At 32.6% G+C, this 14979-nt stretch overlaps 1 protein-coding gene across 3 annotated transcripts in view; it reads left to right on the forward strand.

The window, feature by feature from the left end:
• The window catches only part of LOC139485598 (low-density lipoprotein receptor-like), a 45149-nt gene extending 31163 nt beyond the window's left edge, over positions 1 to 13986 (forward strand). For 2 of the 3 annotated variants that reach the window (XM_071270193.1, XM_071270194.1), the window contains exons 2-9: positions 1611 to 1675; positions 2434 to 2556; positions 8024 to 8143; positions 9670 to 9780; positions 10314 to 10424; positions 11776 to 11892; positions 12573 to 12716; positions 13421 to 13986. In XM_071270193.1, coding sequence (XP_071126294.1) covers positions 1611 to 1675; positions 2434 to 2556; positions 8024 to 8143; positions 9670 to 9780; positions 10314 to 10424; positions 11776 to 11892; positions 12573 to 12716; positions 13421 to 13677 — 1048 coding nt within the window. In that variant the 3' untranslated portion in view covers positions 13678 to 13986. The remainder of the gene's footprint in view (positions 1 to 1610; positions 1676 to 2433; positions 2557 to 8023; positions 8144 to 9669; positions 9781 to 10313; positions 10425 to 11775; positions 11893 to 12572; positions 12717 to 13420) is intronic. The other variant, XM_071270195.1, reaches the window with a different exon arrangement.
• The last annotated feature ends 993 nt before the right edge of the window (positions 13987 to 14979 follow it).

The raw sequence follows: 14979 nt of genomic DNA on the forward strand, positions 1-14979 counted from the left end.
TTTTGACACTACTTTTTGGAATTTTTGGACATATCAACGCTTTCATCTTTGTTTGGCCTTCTTTGCTATTTTGACCAGAGCGTCACTGATGAGTCTTATGTAGACGAAACACGCGTATGACGTATTGATTTATAAGCCTGGTATTTTTAATTACTAGTAGCTTTTCGAAATCTTCTATTTTATTGTTTATTTGTGTTTGTCTCTATCCTGTATGTTTTCCCATTTATTTGTATTGTAGTCCTGTCATGTAATGTTGTCATTTTAATGTTATATTTAGCATTTCCATATAAGCGGGAGGTTTCGATAGCCACAAAACCAGGTTCAACCCACCATTTTTTTTCTTAAATGTCATGTACCATTTTAGGAAAATTGCCTAATGTTATATTATAGTTCTTTTCTGTGTTTGTTGCATTTTAGTATTTCTAATGTGTCGTTGATCTCTTATATTTGATATGTTTCCCTCAGTTTTAGTTTGAAACCCGGATTTGTTTTTTCTCAATCGATTTATGAATTTCGAACACCGGTATACTACTGCTGCCTTTATTTAAAATTATTTAAAATTATCGAACTAGAGTAATTATTAAACTATTTTTTGTTGTTGCGGTACATTTTAAAAAATGGTCAGATTTGTAAACTGTATGTACTCAAGAAATGTACGTTAACCAAAATTGCTATTTTTTTATGTGTAAAATTTATAATTGGTTTAGAAACATTTTTTTTCTCGGTATTTCATATATATATATATATATATATAAATATATAAGTGCGTCTGAGTCCGTGACAACCCTACAACAGATGTATCCATCGGATCGCCATCAATGATGGTTATATATACAGATCTAACATTGTTGGGTTGATGTTTAGACGAGTTGTATATACATTATGTACACAGCCATGTATCACCATCATTGATGGCGATCCGATGGATACATCTGTTGTAGGGTTGTCACTGACTCAGACGTACTTATAAACATAATTATTTTCTGTGACTGTATCTTATATTAATTTGTAGGATCCTTTACTATAGATAATTTAGCTGATCTGTAACAATAACATCTGCATGCCTTATATATCATGTACTGCAGTACGCCGCTAGATTAAAACTGACGTGGAAAGGTAACACACGGCCAGCGAAAGCTCTATTTATAAGAGCCCAGGTGGTCGTGTGGTCTAGCGGGACGGCTGCAGTGCAGGCGATTTGGTGTCACGATATCACAGTAGCATGGGTTCGAATCCCGGCGAGGGAAGAACCAAAAATTTGCGAAACCAAATTTACAGATCTAACATTGTTGGGTTGATGTTTAGACGAGTTGTATATATATATTCGAACCCATGCTACTGTGATATCGTGACACCAAATCACCTGCACTACAGTCGTCCCGCTAGACCACACGACCACCTGGGTTAAAGTATCAATATTGTTAGTGATATTTGGAAATAAATATGTAAACGTTTCTAACAGATGATGTTTGGGAAAAAACATACTAGTACTAGTAATCGAAATCATTAAACAGACAAAACAAATGTCAGATAAAGAAACGATAACTAAAATCGCAAAAATGAGAAATATACATTTTTTTTATTGTAGTCTATTTTAAATTTTTTTTTAGTCTATTGAAAATGTGGAGACAGTTCATTTTTATGTGGATGGTTCTGATAGGACTCCATGTAGCAAGTATGTATAAATTAAACATGTTAGAAGATGGGGTGTACTGCCTGCCTTATGATGAGTGGGACTCTACACCCTAAGAGGTGTGGGACGGTACTCCGAAAATAGAATCTGTAGTTTAGATGGAATTTATTTTGGAGAGTATCTAATTTTGTTATTGTTCTACCAATCTAAATTTCTAGGTGAAAATAACCCTGCATAAATCTCCAGAAGGCACGAAGACCGGTTTATATATATTCTTGTTTACGATTTTAATTAAAATTACTGATTTGTAATCCCTTTACGTCCATCGTAGATGTAAAAGGAGATACTGTTTTGCAAAATAACATGCTGGACACATAACAAGATAACCTCCGTGTTTCTAAGTTTTGAACGAGAGCTTGACGTGCCGATCTGATATCTAAGATGACCGATATGAGTCAAGATTGAGTTAGACATCAGATGTCTTCTTTTGGACAACCCCTAAATCAATTTAAACCAATAAAGATGTGAAGCATCATTTTAATGTAAAAATGTACTGATCGAGTGTTGTTTTCAATGAAAATGTGCTCGCTAAATGTTGGTTTCATGATTAGCATGAATGTCAACATGTTCTTTATAGTTTCCAAGCTGTTTAAAGTAAAAAAGAAGACTTTTCTTTCCCTATTGTTTTATATTTTATTTTGTGTCGCTGCTCAATTAACTGCTTTTCTGTTTATTCTTTGAAATATAGATGGACTTGCATTACTAGCTAGTAGTACATATTATTATTTATTATTATACAGAAGCCGACGAATGTTCCGAAGGTGAACTAAAATGTGACAGATCAGAACAATGCTACCCAGAGGAGTTCAAATGTGATGGGACTGCAAACTGTTGGGATGGAACTGATGAATGTGGATGTGACGGTTCGTGACACACATTATTTTTATTGTTTGTTTATTTATTGTGAGTGTGACGGTTCGTAACACACCTTATTTTTATTGGTTGTTTATTTATTGTGGGTGTGAAGGAACGTGGCACACATTATTTTAATCGGTTGTTTATTTATTGTGGGGGTGACGGTTCGTGACACATTATTTTTGTTGGTTAAAAATTTGTTGTGGATGTGACGGTTCGTGGCACAAATTATTTGAATTGGTTGTTTCTTTATTGTGGATGTGACGGTTCGTGACACACATTATTTTTATTGATTGTTTATTTATTGTGGACGTGACGGTTCGTGGCACACCTTATTTTTATTGGTTGTTTATTTATTATGGGTGTGAAGGAACGTGGCACACATTATTTGTATCGGTTGTTTATTTATTGTGGGTATGACGGTTCGTGAAACATTATTTTTTTTGGTTTAAATTTGTTGTGGATGTGACGGTTCCTGGCACATATTATTTTTATTGGTTGTTTTTTTATTGTGGATGTGACGGTTCGTGGCACACATTATTTTCATTGGTTGTTTATTTATTGTGGATGTGACGGTTCGTGACACACATTATTTTTAATGGTTTATTTATTGTGGATGTGACGGTTCGTGGCACACCTTATTTTTATTGGTTGTTTATTTATTGTGTGTGTGAAGGTTTCGGGACACACATTATTTTTGTTGGTTGTTTATTCATTGTGGGTGTGACGGTTCGTGACACACATTATTTTGGTTGTTTGTTTATTTATTGTGGGTGTGAAGGTACGTGACACACATTATTTTTATTGATTGTTTATTTATTGTTGATGTGACGGTTCGTGGCACACATTATTTTGATTGGTTGTTTATTTATTGTGTGTGTGACGGTTCGTGGTACACCTTATTTCTATTGGTTGTTTATTTATTGTGGGTGTGAAGGAACGTGGCACATATTATTTTTATCGGTTGTTTATTTATTGTGGGTGTGACGGTTCGTGACACATTATTTTTGTTGGTTGAAAATTTGTTGTGGATGTGACGGTTCGTTACACACATTATTTTTATTGGTTGTTTATTTATTGTGGATGTGACGGTTCGTGACACACATTATTTTTATTGATTGTTTATTTATTGTGGATGTGGCGGTTTGTGGCACACCTTATTTTTATTGGTTGTTTATTTATTGTGGGTTTGAAGGTTTCGGGACGCACATAATTTTTATTGATTGTTTATTTATTGTGGATGTGACGGTTCGTGGCACACCTTATTTTTATTGGTTGTTTATTTATTGTGGGTGTGAAGGAACGTGGCACACACTATTTTTATCGGTTGTGTATATATTGTGGATGTGACGGTTCGTGGCACACCTTATTTTTATTGGTTGTTTATTTATTGTGGATGTGACGGTTCGTGACACACATTATTTTTATTGGTTGTTTATTTATTGTGGATGTGACGGTTCGTGACACACATTATTTTTATTGATTGTTTATTTATTGTGGGTGTGAAGGTTTCGGGACGCACATTATTTTTATTGATTGTTTATTTATTGTGGATGTGACGGTTCGTGGCACACCTTATTTTTATTGGTTGTTTATTTATTGTGAGTGTGAAGGAACGTGGCACACACTATTTTTATCGGTTGTTTATATATTGTGGATGTGATGGTTCGTGGCACACCTTATTTTGATGGGCTGTTTATTTATTGTGGGTGTGAAGGTTTCGGAACACACATTATTTTTGTTGATTGTTTATTCATTGTGGGTGTGACGGTTCGTGACACACATTAGTTTTGTTGTTTGTTTATTTATTGTGGGTGTGAAGGCTCGTGACACACAATATTTTTATTGATTGTTTATTTATTGTGGAAGTGACGGTTCGTGGCACACATTATTTTTATTGGTTGTTTATTTATTGTGAGTGTGAAGGTTCTTGACACATCTTATTTTTGTTGTTTGTTTAGTTAGTTGTCCTGTTTTCTTCTCTCGTGTTTTTCTATGAAAGAGTGCTCCTGAACAGAGAGGAGATGGGATATAATCCAGAAATGAACCTGCTGTAATGTAATAGAATAAGTAAATACAAGTCTTAAATTATTATCGTATTCATTGTTAAAAGTTAACTGTATATTTAATGCAGTGCAAAAAGATGTTCACTATATACCAAATCAATATATATGGGAAGAACATTCTGCAGACAAATTTCAAAATGCTCTAGCTTCACTATTGGTTCAAGAAAAAATAAAAACATTTAATGACACAACCTTTACTGGTGACTCAAATATTATGATACAAGATCTGAATAATATCCTTTATGAGGCAGCTAATAGTTCTATTAAGAAAAAGATTATTAAAGGGTCTTTGCATCGGAACTAAACACATTTATTCAAAAACCAGTTGTTGGCATGACACGGGTTATGTTCTTCTCATATATGTTATGATGGTATGATACTAAACCCCTAACGGGAAGGATTGTGCCTGATGTTCATATGATGAAATCATAATCTTTCAGTCAGTTTAATTGAAGTCTGGAGCTGGCATGTCAGTTAACTGCTAGTAGTCTGTTGTTATTTATGTATTATTGTCATTTTGTTTATTTTCTTTGGTTACATCTTCTGACATCAGACTCGGACTTCTCTTGAACTGAATTTTAATGTGCGTATTGTTATGCGTTTACTTTTCTACATTGGCTAGAGGTATAGGGGGAGGGTTGAGATCTCACAAACATGTTTAACCCCGCCGCATTTTTGCGCCTGTCCCAAGTCAGGAGCCTCTGGCCTTTGTTAGTCTTGTATTATTTTAATTTAAGTTTCTTGTGTACAATTTGGAAATTAGTATGGCGTTCATTATCACTGAACTAATACATATTTGTTTAGGGGCCAGTTGAAGGACGCCTCCGGGTGCGGGAATTTCTCGCTACATTGAAGACCTGTTGGTGACCTTCTGTTGTTGTTTTTTTTCCTATGGTCGGGTTGTTGTCTCTTTGGCACATTCCCCATTTCCATTCTCAATTTTATAAAAAAAAGTAAATGGTACTGCTAAAGTGAAGAAAAGTCAACATTATAAATGGTTGACCTACCCCTTATAAATATGAAAAAACAGTTATGCGATAAAGAAAAGCTTTTTAAACAATATAACAAAGATCCTTATATTAGATCCTCATTCTTTGCTTTACTGAAAAAATACAGAAAAGCAAGAAAAACTAAATATAGAGAATTCCGTGCTGATCTTATAGATCAACTTGATAACTTACATGAGGAAAACCCGAAAAGTTATTGGACTTTATTAGAATCCCTTAAAAATTCAGACAAAAAAGCAGAAAAATCATCAAATATAAAAAGCACGGAGTGGTCTGAATATTTTAAAGATCTTAACAAAAAACCAGTAATTCCTTCTCCTAATATAATAGAATTTTTACGTAATTTGGAAAATGCTAAAGTTTTTACTGAGTTAGACATCCTTATCACAGATAAAGAAATTTCTGATGCAATTCATACATTAAAGAATAAAAAATCATGTGGCCCTGACAGTTTTTCAAATGAAATGATAAAAAAACAGTCAAAGTTTTCTAATTAAAAGTTTAAATCATGTTTTTAATAAAATACTTTCAACTGGAAACTATCCTTAGATATGGGCTAATGGTTTTATTACTGCCCTATTTAAAAATAGTTCAAAAGATGATCCATCAAATTATCGTGGTCTAACTGTGACTAGTTGTCTCAGTAAAGTATTTACAAAAATTCTTACTAAAAGATTAGAAAAATTTTGTATTAAAAAAGAAATATCATTTGTCCTGAGCAAATTGGTTTCTGCAAAGGCAAGCGTACTTCAGATCATATAATTGTCATGAAATGTCTTATTGATAAATATACTCAAACAGGTTTAAAACATTTGTATACCTGCTTTATTGATTAAAAAAGCCTTTGATAAAGTTTGGCATGAAGGCTTATTTTATGAATTAAGAAAACTTGGTGTTAGTGATCTGTTTCATAATGTTGTTAAAGATATATATAGTAAAACTTTATTGTCAGTGAAAATTGACCCTAATCATGTAACTGACACCTTTTCATCTTTTATAGGAGTGAGACAGGGAGATCATTTAAGTCCCATTTTATACAACAGTTTTGTTAATGATATTCCAGATATATGTGATGAGGATTGCTTTCCAGTTAAACTAAATAATACAAAACTTACTTGTCCGATGTATGCAGATGATCTAATTTTACTTTCTGAAACTCCTAGGGGTCTACAAGAATGTCTTGATAAACTACAGATCTATTGCAATAATTGGGGACTGGAAGTTAATATTACTAAATCCAAAGTCATAATTTTAAGCAATCCTGGTAGACTTCTTTTTACTCAATTTCATTTAAATAATACCCCCCTAACGAACACAAGTTAAACCTACTTGGGTGTCAAATTTTGTATTAATGGCAATTTTACAGATGCCCAACATGAAATGTATAATAAAGGGCTAAAGGCCTTATTTAAACTAAAAAAATGTTTCTCAGGTCATAAACCAAAAATAAAAACTCTACTTCATGTTTTTGACCATACAGTTAAATCAGTCTTAATGTATGGCAGTGAAATATGGGGTGACATTAACTTTCACAAACTAAACACTCAAGGGGATAACTATTTCAAAACATTATGTGGAGACCTGGCAGTAGAGAAGGCTCATTTAAGCTTTTGTAAATTTATACTTGGAGTAAGTAAAAAAGCAACAAATATTGCAGTTATGGGTGAACTGGGCAGATATCCTCTATTTTTGGAGGTTTTATTAAATATGTTTAAATACTATATACGTTTAAAAAAATCCGATGATTTATTATTAAAAGAGGCTTTCAACCTCTTAAAATCTCTACATGATGAGCAGAAAAAGAGCTGGTATACCAGTATTCAAACTTTATTTAAATACTTGAGCATCAATGAAAATTATGCACTTAATTTAAAGACGAAGTTAAAAAACTATTTATGCAAAAAGATGCAATCAAAATATGATTTAATACGGCAAACTGAGTTTAATAATGATTTCAGAGGCAAGTAACAAGCTTAGAACTTATAGACTTTTTAAAAGCAGATTTTGCTTAATTACCTTTTGCAGGAAAATTTTTGATATATACATTACTTAACGAAATTCCGTATCAGTGCTCACGATTTAGAGATTGAGAGGGGAAGGTACAACAATCTGACAGTTTCAGAACGTATCTGTAAATTGTTTGGTACTGAGGTTGAGGATGACATTCATTTTCTTCTTCAGTGCCACAAACTTTCAAATATTCGTTTCAACTTTTTAAATGATATAAAACAACTGTTTAAAAATTTTAGTGGTTTAGATATTAAATCACAATTTATTTGGCTAATGTCCTCTGAAGATATTTTCATACTCCAGAAACTCGGAGAGTTATTGGAAAATTTATTTTTATCACGTGGTACGCTATGTTTCAACTTTTGAAATGTGATTTTTCTGTTTTATTGCAGGATATGATTGTCCAGGTAACCGACTGAAATGCCCGGATGATGTTTGTGGAAAGGAAGATGGTAAATTGTGTGATGGTCGTAGCGATTGTCCACGCCACAAAGACGAACAAGAATGTGAATGTATGAAACTTTATTCTTTTCTTGTTAGTTTTGGTCCTTTTTCAACTGAAAAACTGAACGTTAAGTTTCTGATGTATTAACAAATCTTAATTAAATTTTTAAGAATTAAATGCTTCTTTTTGTAACTTTATTGGGGTGTAAAAGGCTAGCGTTGACCGAAGTACATTTTGTATGAAACGCGGAAGCGGTTCCCGCGCTTCATTCTAAAAATGTGCACAACGCTTTTACAACCCTATAAAGTTACAACCCTATAAAGTTATAAGAAGTATTCAATACTTATAATTACATTTTTTAGCTAGGATAATGAAAACACGATTTACATCAAATTTTAATTAATTTTCCTGTGCACTTTATTATGGGAACTCGTGTCATCATGAATGATAAGTTTTATTGTGTAATTCAAATTGCTTACGGAATAACACGTGATGTGCAGTTAGCCAATCAGAATAACGTATTATAACGAAACATACATCTAATGTAATTATTATAGAATAACAAAAGTCTCTTCAAATAAAGGCAACAGTAGTATACCGCTGTTCAAACTCATAAATCCATGGACAAAAAACAAAATCGGGGTAACAAACTAAAACTGACGGAAACGCATAAATATAAGAGGAGAACAACGACACAACACTACAAAGTAACTAACACACACAGAAACGGACCAAGCATCAAACAAAATCCCACGAGAATAACAAATATAACATCAAAACCAAATACATGAATTTGGGATAGACAAGTACCGTGACACGTCTTATCGCAATGTCAATTTACACTCAAAAATAAGAGAAAACAAACGACGCAACGTTAAATTGTAACACACACAGAAACGAACTATAATATAACAATGGCCATTTTCCTGACTTGGTACAGGACATTTTTAAAGGAAAAAATGGTGGGTTGAACCTGGTTTTGTGGCATGCCAAACCTCGCACTTTAATGGCAATGTTAAATATAACATAGAAATGACAACATAATATTACAGGACTACAATACAAATAAATAGGAAAACGTATTAGACAAAGAAACACATGATTTATGAATAACAAAAAACATTGTATACTACTAAGGCTTCAACGATTTTTTTTTATATTTTATTGGTTGTTAACAGAATCATACAAACGAAAATAAAAAATCACATACAAATATAACCTATCCGTTTAGTACACCAACCAAAGATTTTATCAAAGTTTATGTAATGTGGAAAGAGGCAGGCATTTTTTTTTAATTGTTATTAAATTTTAAAGCTTACTCCACGGTCCAATTTCGTATTTGATTTATATTGACCAACTAGTTCCAGAAAAGAGCATGGCCATATATAAGTTTTAAAACTGTCCAAAAATGAATTTTAACGAACTACGAGTGCATCAACATGTATGTATAACCGGTTTTCTGTCCATCAAATAATCTGACAGAAGATTTCACAAGTAAATACATATTTCTTCTTATTTTCATATTTGGTAGTTCATTATATGTTCGAGTTTTGAGAGGAAATCAGATTTTATGTATCTTTTTTTTATTTACAGCATGTGTTGACGGTGCTTTTCACTGTTCAGAGCAGAAAAAATGTATCCCTGATGAATGGCATTGTGACGGAATTAATGATTGCGATGGGGAAGATGAAGAGAACTGTGCAGGTAATTATCAATCTTTATACTAAAAGTATTGATTTGAATAACAAAAGGCTCTTCAAACATTGTATACTACTCAGGCTTCAACGATTTTTTTTTATATTTTATTGGTTGTTAACAGAATCATACAAACGAAAATAAAAAATCACATAAAAATATAACCTATCCGTTTAGTACATCAACCAAAGATTTTATCAAAGTTTATGTAATGTGGAAAGAGGCAGGCATTTTTTTTTAATTGTTATTAAATTTTAAAGCTTACTCCACGGTCCAATTTCGTATTTGATTTATATTGACCAACTAGTTCCAGAAAAGAGCATGGCCATATATAAGTTTTAAAACTGTTCAAAAATGAATTTTAACGAACTACGAGTGCATCAACATGTACATGTATGTATAACCGGTTTTCTGTCCATCAAATAATCTGACAGAAGATTTCACAAGTAAATACATATTTCTTCGTATTTTCATATTTGGTAGTTCATTATATGTTCGAGTTTGAGCGGAAATCAGATTTTATGCATCTTTTTTATTTACAGCATGTGTTAACGGTGCTTTTCACTGTTCAGAGCAGAAAAAATGTATCCATAATGAATGGCATTGTAACGGAATTGATGATTGCGATGGGGAAGATGAAGAGAACTGTGCAGGTAATTATCAATCTGTATACTTAAAGTATTGATTTGAATAACAAAAGGCTCTTCAAACATTGTATACTACTCAGGCTTCAACGATTTTTTTTATATTTTATTGGTTGTTAACAGAATCATACAAACGAAAATAAAAAAATCACATAGAAATATAACCTATCCGTTTAGTACACCAACCAAAGATTTTATCAAAGTTTATGAAATGTGGAAAGAGGCAGGCATTTTTTTTTAATTGTTATTAAATTTTAAAGCTTACTCCACGGTCCAATTTCGTATTTGATTTATATTGACCAACTATGAATGGTAATTATCAATCTTTATACTAAAAGTATTAATTTGATTTTGCTATCAGACACTTTTATTGTTCGGTGTGGATCTAGTAATTTAAAAAGGGGGACCCTCTGGCAAGCCAATGTTTGGAGTGATTCTTGTAAAAACTGTATATGCATTTTTTCAATACGAATCACCATAAGGAGGGAATGGCACCCCAGCCCTCAAAATCCGCCTATCAGATTGGTTCTTTCTTTTTTGCCAATGGTAAACTGGTTTTAATTGGACAAACTGGGCTACTCTACTGTCTAAGCACACTTTTGGATAGCGCTCTCTTACAATAACGATGGCATTTTTGATAAAGTTTCCAGAGAATTTCGGTTGAGAGGTTGTCAAACAAGACTAAATAACACCAATCATTTAAGACTAAGTATTAACTGTACAGTTTATACAATGTAGCCATATGTACAGTGTTACATGTTATAATGTAAGACAGCATAATTTTCATATCTTGAGATTAAGTGCTTTGCACAGAATTTCGGTACCAAAAACAAATAAAGTAAATATTTAATTTTTCCATTTAGATCAATTCTCCCATTATCATTGAAATAGTATATACAGCATTGTGTGGGGATCAAGATTTTTCTCGCAGTGATGAAAACCTCTTGGTTGCCTTGGGCAGTTTTTGCTTTATGGTCGGGTTGTAGTCTCTCTGAAACATTTCCTGTTTCCATTGTCAACTTTGCGTTTCGAGATATAAATTAGCGAATCGGTTATATTGATCCCCAAAAAATATAAGACGCAATTTTTTGACAACACTAATATTGTTTAATTGTTATTAACAACTCCAATGAGCGGAATAAATAAACTTAAAGGATAATTTTCACATTAAATGCTTGTTAAGATGTAAATACAAGTTATATTGAATCCCTGCAAAAGGAAGAGCACTTTAACTGGAAATCCTTGTATTTAATTTAACGATCTTACATTTTTTTTTATATTTGTTTATCTTATAAATGGGTTTTAGTAATAAATGTAGTTGGTACCTTGAAATCTGATTTTGTTTGTTCATATTCTGCAGAATGTAACAATGATGCATTCCTGTGTACAGCAGATAGTACATGTATTAGATCGAGCTGGGTATGCGACTCATGGCCGGACTGCAGTGATGGTAAAGATGACATCGGTTGTTCATATGGTAGGTTTGATACTGACCCCTTTCGATAGATATTGGTTTCTACGTCTGACTCTTTATAATTATACGTTCTATACTCCCTTAGAATCTTCATATCTCTCTATGACGAATGAAAGGAATATATTTTCCTCGGCATTAGTTTGTAACCGAATTTGTTTTCTCTCAATCGATGTATGACTTTTGAACAGTGCCCTAGTACTGTTGCCTTCATTATCCCTCTGCTTTCTTTAAAACATTGAAAATAGAACTGCAGGTTCAACCATGTCATTTATTTATAAAACATTATTTATTTATTATACACCATGTTTTTTTTCTAGATTAGTCTACTTGTATATACCATGAAAAAGCTCAAATATGATTTCAAAATTGATTTTGAAACGCAAAATAGACTGCGAGTTACATGGCGCAAGGTCGACACGATGTTTAGATGGAAATATAATGTTAATAGTGAATTATGATGTTTTGTTAAATGTCACTTTAGATAATCTCAACCCATTATACATTTTTTAGCTACCTATATTTAAATTGTATTCCTTCAAATTTAGTTTAAGCCAAAACAATGTCATTATTGTCTGCATTTTAGTTCTCTCGAGTTTTTACCATTCACTTCATTGATGATTACAATTAGCATACATGTTCCTCTTTATATTCAAATTTTTATTAACTTTTTTTTTATTTTACAGATGGATGTGGTAATGATGAATTTAAATGTAATAACCCTCCTCCAAGTTTTCCAAACTGTGTTTCTGGGGATAAAATAAACGATGACGCTAATGATTGCGGAGACTGCTCTGATGAGGCGTTTGCTGAATCTTGTGTCCATGCGGGTATGTTGATAATTCACGTTTATAATATTTTTCTATATAATTGTGTTTAGTTTTGTCAATATAACAGAACTATAATGAATAATGTCATACAAGTTAAAGGTTTAGCTAGCTATAAAACCAGGTTTAGTCTCTGATGCATAATATTTTATTGTTAAATTGTTTTTAGCTTTTTCGGTAACTGCGAGTATTTAGTATGACGATAAATTTACTCGTACTCTGAACAAATATTTTGAAAAATAATATTTACTTCTGTACTCAAACGAACAAAATCATTATAGATCTAAATTAACATATGTACTTTGTTGTATCTAACGCCAATTTGTCACAGATAAAATTTGTCTTATTGGATATCTAGTTTAAAAATGTGTCCGATGACCCCGCCCGCCAACCAAGATGTCCGACATGGCTAATAAGTACATGGTTTTATGTTTTTTTTGTTCTACTACTTAATATGTTTATGTACAAGAATGCAATCATTTCTCAACGTAATGTGTGCAGCTATATATTATGAGTCGTATAGATATCAATACATACATCTCATAAGAATATCCCTACTGAGGTATTGTTATTATAAGAATTATATTTCATGACCATATTTGGATTGTTATTTGTTATTCGGAGGAGTCGAGCGCCAGCTGGTGATTGATGAGGTATGTTGTACTGTCATAAATATGTGGTAAACCTGTATTACTTATTTATTTTAGAATCACCACTACCAGCACGAAGTTTACTAAAAACCCGTGGACAAAGGAAGAAAGATGATGGTAGAGTGAACACCGTAGCCCGCGACAGTAAAAATGTTGATGCACATAGGCAACCTCTGAGACGAGGCGAATCTCATTTGAAGGATTACTTGCGGAAATATCTATTACGCAGCAAGACTGATGATAGATTAGCTAACAGAAATCTTGGTCGTAGAGAAATGGATAAAAGAAAACCAGCAGCGAAGAAGCTAAAATAACGTTTTCTGCTCAAGACATTTATCTTATTGCTTCACATACTGCTCTAATTTTATTTTTTTCTGTATTTTTTTTATAACATTATTCCAAAAGATAATGACAAATATTGTATATATTCTATTTAGGATCACATGTCGCTAGGAAACCCGCTTCTTGAACTCGTTGTCATATAGTGGAACAACACTGCTCGGTGACTAATTTTGTGTCCTATGTATTAGCTCTTGATTTAGAATTCATTACTTGCTATCATGTATCACTGTAATGTGTATAACATATTTCAACTTTAAGCAATAAATTATATACAGCAAATACTTCCATGTTCAGCTTAATAATTATCAATACACTAATAGAGGTATATATTTAAGTTAATAGATGCCGTCAAAAATTATAAAAAAAGAATGCCATAGAATGTTGTCAAAAATTGAAGCACTTTTTGGCACACTTCAGTGTGATTGTTGTGCTGAATTATATAACAGTAAATATTTGATTACTGTGTCAGCTTATATTATTCATATCACCTCCATGGCTATGTTCTTCAATTCACAGTTGTGGCGTGTTATCTCCAGTTTGCAAAGAAATCCGATGAAACCAGTGCTAGGTTGCGTCTTAAACTTGCAGTGAGGTCAACTAGGCCTCATTATAACTATGAGATGAAGAAAAAAATTAAAGGGCTGATTCATTGACTTTAGATTGTGTTTTCTGATGTGCATGAACTGATTTTGTGTCATGGAGGGATACACCATATCTTTTGTTTTTCTAATAATAATCATAATTTATCAGCTGTGCTGACAGAGTATGATAAAAATGGGAGACGTTTGTTGTAAATCAATGAGAAAATAGTACTACATGCATATATTTTTTTATAGACTGTCTATACCATATGTCTGTATCATTAATCTTTGAATAGACTTATTTAATAAACCGTTCTCTGATCTTGTCCCTGATTCTGGCATAACTGAAAGTAACTTATCACCGACTTTGTATTTACAATGAGAAGCATGACGGGTGCCACTAGAGAAGCAAGAATTTCTTACCCTTCCGGAGAACCTGAAATCAATCCTAAACTATGATGGGATTTATGTTTCTTAGTCTTATTTTTTATATGTATTATATTTTGGACTTGTTTGTCTTTTTCGTCGTCTGTCAATTTTGTCATGGCGTTGTAAATTTCTCTTCGTCTCATGAGTTTTAATGTCTCTTTTGTATCTCCCGCTTCTATTTGTCGGGCCTCCTACATTCATATAGAAAAAGCAAGATTAAACGCTCCTAGATTCCGATGTTGCATTGTCAACAATTGGTTTAGT

The sequence above is a fragment of the Mytilus edulis genome, chromosome 8 (genome assembly GCF_963676685.1).
Source record: "Mytilus edulis chromosome 8, xbMytEdul2.2, whole genome shotgun sequence".
Lineage (NCBI taxonomy): Eukaryota > Metazoa > Mollusca > Bivalvia > Mytilida > Mytilidae > Mytilus > Mytilus edulis.